Raw genomic sequence first — 15,338 nt, 5'->3', positions numbered from 1 at the left:
CAAGAAAACAAGCAAGCTCAGAGAGCACCAAGGACTCCTCGTACTTTATTTCTCAAAGTACAAGTGACAATATGCACAAACCTAAACAGAATATCTTATCAATTGTAACAGTGTTTAAAATGTAATGGGGGGGTACCTAAGGAATTCTTCTTCCTATTTACCTCCAATTTCAGTATTACATTAGAGGCTATTCATTTTTATTTTCTGGGAATATATAAAAAGCAAGTCATAATCTACTAGAATTATATTCTTCCCAATAGTGCTAAGTAAAGGAAGTAAGAAATCTTCTAAGCATTACCTATTCAGAAGAAGCAAAATTGTCTAATAAAAAAATCTTAGATTTTATTAGCTGTACCTTGACACAAACTATCTTGAGAGATGTCATATAAATAGAATTATGGCTTTAACTTCTCAAACTTTTTTAGCTATGAGTTAATGTATCTAGGGAAGTTAGCAATGGGTCCCCTTAGAAGAAATGGAAAACAAATATTGATGTGTGTGTAATGATGATGAGACAAATGAAGTTTTTAACAGTACTTGTAACAGATATTAAAATGCATGAATGTAATGGCAGCATTTGTATGATGACGTTGTTCCTCATACGTCATCATTTTGGTGTCACAATAGTTTGTACAAACACTGCAAGGATGGCTTTTTTATTTGTGACATGAAGTTACAACTTCTGCTTAAAAACAGAAGCAATTGTAAGGTTCAAAAAATGGGCAGTGATGTTAGTATTCTCTCCAAATCTCTGCTTTCAAGATTTCCTCTAAGGGGTTTTTTATGTTCACAATCCCCCTATGATTTCCTAAGTGAGCTGGTAAAACACAAATCAAATATAAATTCCCTTCTAGCTTATTAGATTCATCCCAAATGCCTTCCTTTTTGGATTCCAATTGTTCTCCCAGACCTGGAAAAATGAAATTCACTATTGGCTAGAGTTTCCCAGATTACATGGCTTGAATATAACTGCAGCGATTTGAATCAAGATTGTTTTAAAACCTAATTACTATTTGGGGCATTCATTAAGGAGATGAACTAATAAGTAATAACCCCCTCTCTTCTGCAATGTGAGGTACCCTAAATTAATATTTCAGAAAAATTAACAATTTAGGGGAAATGTTACTAAATAAAAGCACAAGTGCATTTTTTTGCAGAGATTCATTAAATAAATGAACAATTAAAAGCAGTGTTTAAATTAATAACAATAAGAAACTGCAGAAAATTGTGAATATTTTTATTTCTATATACATATTCTCACTCCCTGATCATTTAATTTGTTCTAAAATAATCAATTTATGAGAAGACAAGCAACAATTTATACAGTTGTCACAGAAAAGACCTCAGGCTAATACAGAGTTTCTCTCCCCTAGTTGGGCAATAAATTATATTCAAATTATTGCACTGGCTTTGAATCCATGTTAATATCTCAAATTTTTCATTCAGGAGATAAATAGATGATAAATAGATGATAGATACCAGGGACGTGCAGTCACTAGAGGCAAGGGAGGCGGAGCCTCCCCAGGCTCCTGAGAGAAAGGAAAGAGTTTTAAATATATATATATATTTAATGAATTAAAGCCAGGATAGTTGCTACCAGATTTCAAGTCACAGTGGCTTGGTGTCTGCTCTCAGTGTTAACTAGGAGGAGGCCAGAGAACTCGGGGCCTCTTTTGCTTAAGGAATTTTTTGCCTTTGAAAAGTTAAGGAGGAGTTAAAAAGCAAAAGATTTAATATGCAAAAGAGGCACTGATTCTCCCGCCTCCTGATCTGGGAGCAGCGAATCATGTCTTGCACTTGAGCGACTGCGCAAGTGCAAGGGTGATTCTGGAGAGGTTTTTCTTTCACCAGCCATTTCTTCTGCAGCCAGCCCAGCACCAAGCGGGGAGGACGAGGAGGAGGAGAAGAGCGGTGAGCCCTTGTGGCTGGCTGGGGAGGGACTCACCGCTCTTCTCCCAGCCAGCCAGCCACTCACCCCCACCCGACCTGCTTCTTGCTTGGCCGGCTGGCCAGCTGGCACAAAGACTCACCGCTCTTCTCCTCCCAGCCAGCCAGCCACCCACCCCCACCCGACCTGCTCCCTGCCTGGCCGGCCAGCCGGCACAAAGACTCACCGCTCTTCTCCTCCCAGCCAGCCAGCCAGCCGACCTGCTCCCAAGAATGTCAGCGGGGACGGAGGAGGCGGGGGGCGAGGCGGCAGAGCGCGGCAGTGGCGAGAAGCAACACCCCCGCCGCTGTGTCCAACAGGCATCTCCCGCTTATGTCCATCATAAACGAGAGACGCCTGTCGGACACAGCGGGGGGGGACATTGCTTCTCGCCACTGCCGCGCTCTTGCCTCACCAACGGTATCCCTCACCGCACGTCACTGATAGATACATAGATAGATGGATGGATGATAGGTAGATAGATAGATAGATAGATAGATAGATAGATAGATAGATAGATAGATAGATAGATAGAAAGAATCAAATATGATTCATAGTTTGTCAGCTATTATACTTCTAAGTAGCAGATTTTATTTGATTCTCTTTCTGTTTCAGTTTAGACTGTGCTAGCTAGAGGGATTAATCCTATAATGTCAAACTAAATGATCTAATCATCTCCATCTATGATTTTGCAATGCAGCAGCTGTACAACAGCTTGTTGTAAACAGGTTCATTGTCTCCACACTGTTCCCAGTGGACAACTGCCTCTTTCCCAAAACCACAGCTATAACAAACTATTAATTGTCACTGGCTCTAGCAGTCTCGGGGAAATCAAAGGGCAGTCCACAAGGTCCACCACTTCTGTATCCCCTACACCGAATGCTACAGGCAGATCTGCCATTCTGAATTATCTTTTTTTAAATTTTGTACCCATTTGTTTATGCCAGTAATAAGAAACAATTGTGATAGCCTAGCAGTTGAATAGGATTGAAGTAATAAACAATAATTATTTATAAAATATAGTACAATCAGATATGATATTTCTGGCTGACATGGAAGAAAAAAAAATACAGGATCGAATAACACATCCACTAGCCGTCCTTCAAAAGATCAGATTCTTCTATTGGGGAAAAAACACATAAGAAAACTTAAATAGCTTTGCTTCAGGTTATCTATGGAACACCTTTCCAATACATAGCAATTTATCTATTAAGATCTTTGAGAGAGGCTCTTCTCTTTGTCCCACATCTTAAAATGTGTTTCATAGAGATATGAGAAAAGCCTTCGGCTATGCTATCATCTACAAGGGGCTTGATTTGATTTAGCCTGTTGGGTGACCTTGGGTCAGTCACTCTCTCTAAGCCCAACTCATCAGTTGTTGTTGTAGAAGGAAGGTGTGTGGGATATGCTTACTGCCTTGAGTTATGTGGAAAAATAATAAATATGCAATATATATAAATAAACAACAAACTTGGCACTGAAATGAAAAAAAAAAGTGTATACCAAGTGAACCTGACTCAGAAGGAAGTCCCAAAATGTATGTAAATTATGATAGCTAGGACATTCAAAGTACAGCTTTCTACAATCTCAGATTCATATACAAAAGATTGCAGAATATAGATATGAGGTGAAAAGAAGTCTCAACCCTCCTGTAGCCAATTCAGTACAGAAGAGAAAGTAAGAAATATTTGCATCATGATAAATATGTATATTTGTTTAAATAACAAATGTTCATTGTCCCTGATTAGTTCCCATGAACATTCACCAGATGGAATTCAGAATCACAAAATAAAGCTACTGCTTTTAAATTTCAATTCATAAGGAAATGACTGAAGTATTTTTAGTATATGATGCTGAAAAACTCAAATATGCCTTATTAGCTGATGTTCAAAGAAATCTCATTTACAAACTGTGCTGATTCTTATTTAAATCAAAGTAAGGAAAAGTGTTGAGGATCTTTAATTTTTTAAAAGAGGCAGTGAGATATAGTGCTACTGAAAATACAATCTACATTTCTGTTTATAACTATCATTTGTGGATATCAATCCATCCACAAAACAAACTCCATCAGCAGTAATAGAATGTAAGAAATATCAAATTCTAAACAAGCAAGAATAGACTTTGTCATGTGGCATTACATGATGAATGGCTATTATAGTTCATTTCTAATTTTATTTTGAAATGTTTAGCCGATCTAATTGAATAATAGGCTTTTCTTTCTTTTGTTAACCTACAGATTATCTCCAGTAGAGGGAGTTGTATATTTCTTCTGGAATTCCAATAAGTGTTCATATTTATTTTCTGTCATTGTGATGAAAATCCAAAGATGAACAAGAAAAATATTTCAGTGATGTATATTAAATGTATTTAGCAAGAAAATTTGATGGCAAGTGCACCAAGGCAGCCATAGTATGGATCCCACTTGATAAAAAGCATCCACAAAAATGACCTAAAACATGATGGAACTTCGACATCAGCAAGTATTGCTGGCCCAATTGGCAAAAGAAACCTCAGGACTGTATTTTTTGTTGGAAACATGCAGAGGAGGCCTTCATCCTGCAGTGGATAGACAATGGCTAAAAACGAATGAATGAATGTATATTAAAATGTCACAATATAAAACATGTAAATTAATATTGTTGCTGGCTGCTACTGCTGAGGTTTTTCTCCCCCCATATTCTGCTTTTAGTAAGTTTAGTAAAGCCACAACATATAGAATCAGTCTCCCTGTTGAACAAGCTTATGATATTAGTAATCTCTCTATTGACTGACATGATTAGTCTGCTATCAGATAGAACCACCAGGTATCAGTACTTGCCTTCCTTGCATTTATTGACAGCTGTTACTTGGCAGAACTCCAAGTCTGATCAAAATTTTAATCAGTATTTTTTTAGACTTCATTCCACATATACAAGATTATCCATGTCCTGTTACTTTCCGATTCAATATCACAATATTTTGTATACGGCCCTATTTCTTTAGACTGCACAACAATTTAATTAGTGCAAAATGCAGGATACTTTTTTCAGCCAAACTTAGGAATCATATAAATTTTTGTTTTGGTTTTTCTTTGTTTTTTACCATTTTAAGTTGTCCAAACTACCCCATCCAAGGTAATTTCTGTTTTATTGTTTTTGGATCACATTTTGTTGTTTCAGATTTATTGGGTTTTAGTTTATTTATAGACACTGTTCAAAATACCAATTTATGAAACACAATATATGAATATAAGTTGTTAAAAGGTTTTAAAGAACTGGTTTTCTCTCCTATAAGCCTGCCTATCAACAGTATTTATCTTTTGCAGTCTTAAATGTTCAGAGATCCACCATCAAGAGATATACATGTGCCTGAGGCCTCTATGCTATAATTCCCAACTGCAGAATGGTCTCTCAAGAGATGTTAGACTGGCCTCCTTTGCTGATGGTTTTTAGACAAGTTGTCAAAATATTTGACCTATTTCAGATCATACTTGCTGTTCATTTGTCTTTTTAACTGTCATATAATGTTTTTTTTAAAAAAATCTTAATATTAAAGGTAAAGGACAGGGGATCTTTTAAAAGCTTCATATCTGAATTCAAGTACTTCTACAAATGAAATAATAATTAGACATTCAATGTAGATTAACAAGCTAATTAATTATGTTAATGATATAAAAGAATAATGTAAGTCAACACAAGACCAGACTGTATTCTATCCCTTGCAAAGCACTTCATGACAGAAATGATGAATTTGCCTCATCATCCAATCTGTGCCCCTCACATTCCTTGTCTGACAATTCCTGTAACTTTATGGAAATGTAAGAAGAAGGAAATTCTGGTGGAGGCATGATGAGGAAAAAAACGTCTTCTTGAAGAGCAGAGACTATGATTGTGGCAAAGTCCAAAGAATCAATGAGTAGACTGGTTGTGATGACTCCCCTGAATGCTTCCACAGACACCTCTTCAGATGTCAGTTAAGAGGAAGATGAACCAGTTCCAGGCACGTCAGAAAAGGGGAGTTGGTCAATGGCTTCAAGCAGCCATCTGAGACTGATTTGGATGAAGCATAGCTGCAGCAGGATAACCTTGAGGCTTCAGCTGGGGAAAGCACACAGCTGCAGCCAGTCAGCGAGTTGTTTTGTCTATTTATCCCCTTCCCCTGTTTATTGTAAGCCGCCCGGAGTCCTTCAGGAGTGGGCGGCATACAAGACCAATAAACTGAACTGAATTGAACTAAGAAAGAGGAACTGCCTTCTGCACCCGATCCAAGAACACATAGGGCAGAGAAAAGACAGAGCAGCAAAGGTCAGCCAGATTATTTGTAAGGAGGCAGCCTTGTCCTTGATTGGCTGCACCAGAAGCTGGCTGTACCAGAAGCTGGCTATTTAGCATAGCAAACAAGGTGATAATGCTGGGAAAAACATGTTTGCATCCTTGCTGTGTGTTCTTCCCTTGAACTCTGGATCGTGTCACTTCAGCTGTGCCCTGGCCTTGCCTTATGGCCTTGCCTTTGCCCTAAGGGTTTGCCTTTGCCTGTGGACTTGCCTTGTGGAGTTGCCTTTGCCTTGTTGATTTGCCTTTGCATTGGAAACTTGCTTTTGCCTAGTGGCCTGGATTTGCCTTTGCACTGAGGGCTAGTATTGTCTTCATTTGAGTAACATGTGGAACTCACAGGAGTTGAGCTTGTGCCAGCACAGGGAATTGCTGGGGAATTCCAACTCAGGCCTAGAAGCCTTAATAAAGACACCTTACACCTGTGTGTGTGCACACGCACATGTGTGTGAGTGGGACAGCACACTGGTTCCTCACAGCCTCTATGGATAAATACTCTGGACACCTGCCCCATACAGCTGCTTTCAAAACAGCTTCTCCTTATGAAGAGACCACAGCATAGCCGTTTCCAGCAGATGTGAGTCCTGGGAGAAAATGGGATAATCATCAAGTTTCCAACTATGGCCAGGGTCCATTAAAGTTTGCTAACCCCATTTCCAATCACCCCTGTAAATTTCTTATTTAAATATCTTAAGCATATCAGAGGACTTTGGAATGACATGTCCGAAAAGCAGAGGTGGGTTCTGGCAGAGAGCACTGCTGGTTCACTCAGGGATGCGCCATGTGCATGCTTGATGTGCGCTGTGCGCACATGCACAATGCAACTAAAATTGCTCTGCACATATGCAGAAGCAAAAAACAAGATGGTGCTGCCTATGGCGCCACCAGGAGAACTGTTTTGGGGGTATGGCAGGCCTGGGTCACTGCCGGTTCCAGTGACCCAGGCCGCCAAGCTGCTACCGATTTGACCGAACCGGTCCAAACTAGTAGGAACCCACCACTGATGAAAAGTCACTTTGTGAGTTTATCTTTATTCCTGAACAAAAGAAAAATTAAGAATAAATTTAAGAACTTAAAGATTTTAAAATATACAGCAAAAAAATAAAGAAGATTTTGAACAAAAAACTTGTAAATGAATTAAGGATCCAGACAAATTTAGAATAGTGAAACTTTTACTATAAGATTTTGGAATTAACTATTAAAATAAACAGCTTTTGTGAGAACCAGAATTTTGACTAACACAAATCATAACAGAGATGAGAGATCTTATAATTTAAATTGGACACTAGAGAAGATTAAATTACAGACATGACAGAAAAAATACTTTTAGGATTATGATTTACAAAATGACATGAAATATTCATTTGAAATATTAAAGGAGATCTTTAAATGGTACCAGAAATTAGTAACAAAAATATCAGTGATGTCTGGTTCTATGGCTAGACTATGCCTAAAAGATGTTAATGAAGAAATTACAAATGGGTAACAAATTTTGTTTGATACAGCAATAGTAGAATCAAACATATTGGATTAAAATAGTATGAATTACAAAATAGGCAAGGCATTGAAATTGGAAACACAAATGACAGGGAAAAGTGTGGATTACAAGAGCCAAGAGGATGATCCTTATAAGGACTTTTTACTGGATGCACAAAAGAAGCTGGTTAAAGCTTTGGAAATCAAAGGAGAAATACAAAAGACAAGACAAGACATTGACCTGGATAATGGTTTTCCAATTTACAAAAGAGGCTTGCTAAAGCCTTGAAAAAGCTTTCTTGTGTGGTGGGGGGAGAGGGGGAAGCAGACAACATCTGAATGAATTAAAGATCAAGATAAAGAAAGAAAGGAATATAAAGTTATTATAGTTTGAGGAAGACATGTTTTTATTCAGTTCTGGTTACCCTTTGCAGACTTTTTGCTGACACTGGGACTGAAAAAACTAAGAATTTATGGTTTTATGGTTTAGAGAATGGATGAGTTATGGGAAGAAGAAATATTTGCTTGTAACTTTGTAGGAGGTGATGAATTATCAATTTTTATTACTTATGATGAAGATTGGAAGTTACTTCTTTACATTTTTTTATTGTGCTTTTTCCTTTTTTATTTCTTTGCACTGTTTAGTTTTTCTCCTCATCTCTTTTTCCTTTTTTTAATTTAATTTGTATTGGTGCTTACTATTGCACTTTAAACTTTTAATATAACATGTATAATTCAGAAATATCGGAAGAAGGCTTTTTTGGTTATTGGAACTGCTAGTCATTGTATTAGAAAAATAAAAACAAAGCAGTCTCATTTTTAGTTTTAAAAACTTTGTGTAAAACTTTACTTTTAGAAATGAAAAAGGATGCATTGCTTCATAAAAGCTGCTTCAAAGCTTCTTACAAACCTTCATTGAAGCAAAGTACCCCTTTGATACATTTCTATATTTACCAAATTTTATAGTGCATTTTCTTGGAAACTAACGGGTACTGCAATATTTTTTTCTTGTCCCTGAAGCTATTAAGTATTTAATTGATGCAATTATGAAACCTAAACACTAAACCTAAACATTATGAAACACTAAAACTGAAAGAGAGGAATAATTCACATCAAAACAATTGCTGGTAGGAATCTGATCAGTGCAGACCTGGAGGAAGCAAAGGGGACCCATCTAAATAGTACTTTAGATTATAACTATTCTGTGAGTAGTGAGGGCTATAATAATATGAAAATTATTATTCTGATAAGATTTTAATGTAAAGGATTAGTCACCATATGCACATGATGAATCTCATTTCAAACCTTCCTATGCTGTGGGTCACCAATTTTTCTGGTAATCTCTTTTAGTTTCCCAGACAAGGCATGATGGATTCTCAATGGAGACAAGGACTTAGAATGTGTCTCCATGACAATATTTTGTTATTATAGATACATCAAATAAAAGAGCCATTTTTGCAATTTTATGGATATTTCCTGAAATTGGTCTCATAATGTGATCCTAATATGAACCAGGATACACCACTGTTGGTTTCATCCTTCAACAGGTGATCTAATAAAGAATAATACACGAGCATCTTTTTTAGACTTCTTTAAACTTCTTTTGTTACAAACTAATCATAATGACCAAGATCTGCTTAATTATATCTCAGTACTTGTGTATGTGTGTACGTATAGAAATACTTACACTTAACAAGATGAGTATATGTATTATCAGCTATATATTGACTTTTTAAAAAATAATTCCAAATAATGCAAACTGTGATGAACTTGGTTTCTTACCCTTCTTCACACATCCATGAATATGTGCAGGCACCCAAACAAAAGAGTTTGTACCTTCTTGGCTGATAAGAGAAGTAAATCTTAGTTTACATTTCCTTAGGATACATTTCTAATAGGAAACAAGTGGTTCCAGATGATGTGGTACACATTTTTTGTGTTCAGATGTTCTATCAGATGCCATGTTGGTATTAGTGGTGGAGCTTCAGACAGAACTATAGGGAAGAATATTGAGGTTTGCAAAATACCTGGCAACTATACAGGTAGTTCTCAATTATTACACAGTACATAGTATTATGAAACAATCCTTATTAGAATTGAAATAGAAATGAATAGAGTAGAGTAGAGTAGAATGCCCCCTTTAAAAAAAGTAAGTATTTTTTAATGACTCAATGCAGCCAAGTTCATTATATGGCATCATGCAAGCCTTGTCACATCTTATTATGCCATCATCGCTAAATCACTTTAGAAAGTCTACACAAACATAGTTTGTAAATCCCCCTATATTGCTCCTTTCTCATGACTCCTGACGCTGGCAGGTAGACTGCCCTTGCCCACAGAAAGCTCAAGAGGAGAAAATTGGATAAAGCACACCTTAGTCATGCTGGATGAAAATTTAAATTTCTAACTTGCCTCTTTTTGGGGGGCGAGGGGGGCATCAAGGCTGCCCAGGAAGACCAGCAGAATAATAATTAAAAAAAAGAGATAGACTAAATACCATAAATAGAGAAATGTGTAGAGAAATGTAAAGAATGAAGAGGGATGGATGAGTTTTTAAGAGTCTGGGGCTGCAAAACGGGGGTTATTAATCTGTGTGTGTGTGTATGTGTGTGGGTGTGTGTCTCTCTGTGTGTGTGTGTGTGTGCAGCCTTCATTGCTGCTCATTTCACACTCGATGCACAAAAAGAGCAGTCAAAATGTGTTTGTGTGTACGGTTTTTACCAGCAACAAAAGGAGAATTGCTAGTAGAGTCTTTTATTTGCAGCTGTTAAGTGAGAGATCACAAGGTAGGAAAGGGATAGATTAAAAAAATAAGAGGGGATCGTATGCCCCCACCCACCCACTCCCAACCCATCCGACAGAAGGAGATGAGAGAAGAGCAGCGGAGAGAAGGAAATCTCCTCCATCCCCCCCAGCCTCTTCCAAATTATACACACAGACACTGCCCTCCCCATCCCGCAGCCCCAATTCCAGCCACCCCAATTCAAGCTCCCAGATCTCTCTATCTTTTTTTCTCCACTCATCCCCCCCCTCAACCAAACGAGCAAAGGAAATACAAGAAAAGCAACTTTTTAAATAAATAAATAAATAAATAAATGAAATCCAAGGCATGGGAGGAAAATTCCCCTTTCCCCTAATTCCCACTCCCCTCTCCCATCCGGCCTCCCGATCCATTTGTGGTGAATTTCTTTATTTGCAATAAATCCTGGGTTTCCCCCCCCCTTTTTTTAAGGAAGGAAAATGACAGATCTCCTCCCCCCCCTCCCGCCCCCCCCTCACCAAAGGAGACCAGAGAAAAGCAACCAGATCGAAAGGAAGGGAGATATGATCGTCTTTGGAAGAGCAGGAGAGCAGGGAGGGCTGCAAGCAAGCCGAGCGGAGGGAGGGAAACCACTGCCCTCTAAAGGCCACATCGGGAACAACACTTCAGAGAAATAAAAAAAATTTTTTAACGGCGTCATTTTTAAATCGGGACTTTTTGAACACAGGACAAATTTTGAAAAATCGTGACTGTCCCGCCAAAAGCGGGACGTCTGGTCAACTTACCCTTGCTGTTGGATGAGATGGCACTTTCCCATTCAAGTGATTATGCAACTTGGGAGTTCTCCTAGACTTGCAATTGCTGCTGAAAATACAGGAGGTAACTGTGACCAGAAGGATCATTGCATGGGTTTCTATTGTGTGCCAGTTGAGTCCCTTGTTAGAATCGAAAGCTCTTTATATGGTTACCCATATCCTAGCCATCTCACAATTTGACTATTGTAATATGTTGAAGCTGCCCCTGAAGACCACCCAGGAGCTACAGTTGAACCAAAATGCAATCGAAGGCATCTTTACAAGCCATGTGTCATAAATACTCCACAAGGTGCAATTTGTTGCTTCTGGGTGCAACAAAAGGTATGAAATGCTACTATAAAGACATAAAATAAAGTAAATAAAACAAAACAAAACAAACCAAGAAGCTAAAGGCTATTAGCTAAAAACAGGCCAACTATCAGGTTGAGAGAGGGAGAGAAAATTGCCATCAAGCTCTATAAGCTTTTCCTTAATTCTAGAATTAGGTTCTAGGTAGGATTAAAAATATCATACATATTGCATATGTCAAACTTGCACCATATGCTGCATATACACCTAGGCCTAGAATTACCTAATTCTGAGATCTTGAATTCCAGGGAAAATGTTCTTGTTGCAGAAGAAAGGAGAAATCATCTAAAGTGGTATTGAGTCTGTTTATTGTACAAGCTACATTATCAGAATTTCAATCCAGTACCTTGTGAAATAGGGGTGTGTGTACACATATATACATGCACACACACGCACACACAAATGCCTATTCCACAAGGTATTGCATGAGTACACACACACACACACACACACCAAAGGCACCCAAGGCAAGATTAAAAGAGTTTATCACGTGTAATTGTCAATGGTCATACATTAAATACAGAAACATGTGGGTACTTCTTTTAGTCATATATGCAATATTACACTATTCTAGAGTAAAATCATGAAAAGTGCATACAATCATAATCCATCATGTTGCTGTAATAGCATAAAACTGTGCTCACAGGACGGGAGATCATTCATTACACTAACAAAGTATAACTATTGCTTCTCTGCATCAGACCAAACCCATAATCCCTTTATTCATAGGAAGAGCACTCGATGCAGAGCCGACTTGAAATTCTATATGCAGAAAGGGCAGGACTTCCCTGCAGATCCAATCTGCAACATTGCATGGAAGACTTGCAATCTCAGAAAAAGGAAACGCTGTGCATAATATAGACATGCTCTGTTGCTTAATATGTGGAATTAGGAAGAGGGCTAGTATCAAGAGCAGTGAAGCCTATTCTTAGTGTGGAACTCATTTTGCCTGAAATACACCTGAATGGAACTCAGGTCTAAGACTTTGGCTCTTAAGAGAAACCGGCCCAAAGCTTCAACTGCTCACCAAGATAGCATGAAGATGACCAGGCCCTTTTTCTTCTCTGGATTTGATATTCCTTATACATGAGGTATGTTTGTCAGCATCAGCACCATGTACAAGTTAATTCTGCCCACAGAAATATGTCTGTAGGTACCACAAAGAAGATGGAAAGTTGCGTCCTTAGATTTTTTTTCTTTCTCTTTTGAACTATTTCTTTTTCTTTTATTCATGTTTGTTTTTTTTCTTCTGTTCGTTTTTTATTTGGTGTAAAAAAATTCTTTTAATAAAATATTTTTAAAAATCTGCCACAGATATGTGAAAAAATGAAGAAGAACTAAGCAAAGCAGACATTTGGGATTCCTGTCCCCCACCCCTCCACGCGTGGTGGAGCTCACACCGTCAACAAATGTGAATGTTCGTGGAGAATCTGCCAAGTCCATTTTCCCTCGTTCTGTCAGCTTATTTGCAGAACCATCCCCCCTCTCTGAGTCAACATCACCTATCCTCACGTGGGGGGAGAGAAGACAGAGCTGAGCCGGAGGTAGCAGCGTGCCGATACGTGGCGTGGTCCTGCAGGGCTGAGTGGGTGTGCTTCCCGTCAGCCGCGGCGTCTCTTCCCCGAGGCGAGCGGCCCATACAGGTGCTGCTCAGCTGGCTTCTGCAACTCGCAGAGCCAGTCTCCATGGGAACCCGTTTGCGGGGGAGGGGGACGCGCCTTCCCTCCTGCTGCCGCTGCTACCGGGTCTGCCCAGAATGGTGCGCTCCCCGCGATACGCCGCTCCTTTCCCCTCGCCCCCACCTTCTACCAATCCGGAGAGGCGCTTCGGAGCCCAGCCTTGGTTTCTTGGAGGTATTTCAGGGTTTCTATAGGAACAGAAAACGGAAGGGAGGGGAAGAACGATGGGGAAAGAGCTGGTTCCCCCTGCCCGGGGCGGGAAGGGGGGGTCCCGATCGCGTCCTGAGTCAAATGGTGGCTCGGCACAAATCAGTGCGCGCGGATACTGCGCGAAAGAGAAGCAGCTCTCCAAGCAGCCGCGGTATCTCCTCCTTTCTCCCAAACCCACCCCACCTCCAATTTCCCTCACCCCTCCCGGCTATACAACGTGCGCTCGCCTAACTGGCGGGGAGTGACCCAGTCCAACAATCCGGCTTGTCGTGTTGCACAGGGAGAGATGCCCAGGGAAGGAGTAGGGGACTAGTGAGCAGCTGAATTAAGAGCGCCTCTTCTCCCTCTCTCCCCTTTCCCCCAGCCGGCCTGGCTGTTCTGTTCATAATACAAAGATAGAGTCTGCAGTCGACAGAACCAGGTTCAAAAGTAGCGGAACCTTAATACCGACGCTGGCTTTGCTCCTGGAGGGGAGAGCTCCATCTTTATGCCAAATGTATGAGGTTGAGTGGATAGGCAGGAAGAAGACACCAACGTTGTATTAAAGGGTGTTCCTGAAAGGTAGCCTCACCAGATTTTGGTGTGGATGGGAGTACTTACGTAATATATAAATGAACCCCTGATGTGGACAATTCCCTCCACTCCTGTGAAGTTATGCTTTTATTAACACTCCCCCCCCCGAAAATACCAAAATGAATAAAGGTTCTGGCTAAGCAAATTTGCCAGATTGCAGCTGACATTAAAGATATTTATTTTTGCATGGTGTTTCTGCCAGGCCATGCCCAGTTTCCTCAGTTCTGAAGGAGCTATTGCCATTTTCATTCACTGCAGTGCACATTTGATATATTAGAGACAGCCCCATTCTTGATTCTATTTTCTGCCATTCTTCCTTCTTTTGACAAAACTCCAGAGAAGCTTAGAGTGGTCAGACTGGCTGGGACAAACTACTGGAGCAGCCAAGCATGGCATATGGCCCTGTTCTAAACTGTTAACAGTAAGCTCTTCAATTCATCCTGTTGTCTCTCCCCCCTCCCCTTGCACTCCATGTATCATAAGCCCAGAATGTGTGAGATATATTCTCATGTTGTTTTCTAAGAGTTATAACCAAACCAGGTAAGATACAGGAGATGAATATGTTTTTTTAAGCAGCAATCATATGAAATTAAACGTCCAACAAAAAATTAGTGCAATCTTGAAAAGTCTCGCATGGGTTATTTATTGTACTATATGGCTTCCCGACTGGGAGATGATAGGCAGTTGCTTAATCAGTGTAGGCAGATTTGTGTAAGACTATGTCTCAAGTTAATGATAAAATGTGTGTATCTGCAATATACATTGTTCTATTTATGTGCATAATTTAATCAGTATAGAGAAAAATGTATATTTTTTCCTAGAGAATCATCAATGTTGTAAAGAGATTGCATCAAGCATTTTAGAGAAACAAGAAAGCATCATTGTCAAAGCTCCACTTAAAACACATATTAATTATACTTTTCTGTTCATTTCTCTAGGTTAAAACAAAACAGAATTTAGAGTGGCTTTTAATAATTTTATTTAAACTTTTCCATTTTAAAAAAATGATTGTTTATTGTATGAAACATAATACAGTATTAATAATAGGTAGTCCTCATTTAACAACCAACAATTGAGCCCTGTCATTAAACGGGCTGCCACATGACTTGATTTTACATTTTTATGACAGTTGTAAAGTGTATCACGATAGTTGTTAAGTGAATAGTTCCATGGTTATTACTTGGTCATTAAACAACTCCATATACCCAAATTGGCATTTTTTGGCCAGAAATTGGGGGG

General features: G+C 39.2%; 1 protein-coding gene across 7 annotated transcripts in view; it reads right to left on the bottom strand.

Moving 5' to 3' along the window:
• The window catches only part of NOL4 (nucleolar protein 4), a 167,218-nt gene that overhangs the window by 116,044 nt on the left and 35,836 nt on the right, over nucleotides 1-15,338 (bottom strand). Inside the window, exons 1-2 of one of the 7 annotated variants that reach the window (XM_087707090.1) lie at nucleotides 12,665-13,184; nucleotides 11,260-11,335 (exon numbers count right to left, since the gene is read on the bottom strand). The exons of 4 other annotated variants lie outside the window; for them this stretch is intronic. In XM_087707090.1, the coding sequence (XP_087563216.1) occupies nucleotides 11,260-11,335; nucleotides 12,665-12,675 (87 nt within the window). In that variant the 5' untranslated portion in view covers nucleotides 12,676-13,184. Of the gene's footprint in view, nucleotides 1-11,259; nucleotides 11,336-12,664; nucleotides 13,185-15,338 lie in introns of those variants that run through there. 2 more of the 7 variants (XM_087707089.1, XM_087707091.1) reach the window with 2 other exon arrangements.

This window comes from Thamnophis sirtalis, unplaced genomic scaffold (genome assembly GCF_051295495.1).
Source record: "Thamnophis sirtalis isolate CommonGarterSnake01/CBP01778 unplaced genomic scaffold, rThaSir2_p1.2 scaffold_2, whole genome shotgun sequence".
Classification (NCBI taxonomy): Eukaryota; Metazoa; Chordata; class Lepidosauria; order Squamata; family Natricidae; genus Thamnophis; species Thamnophis sirtalis.
This window is presented reverse-complemented; position numbering and strand designations above follow the sequence as displayed.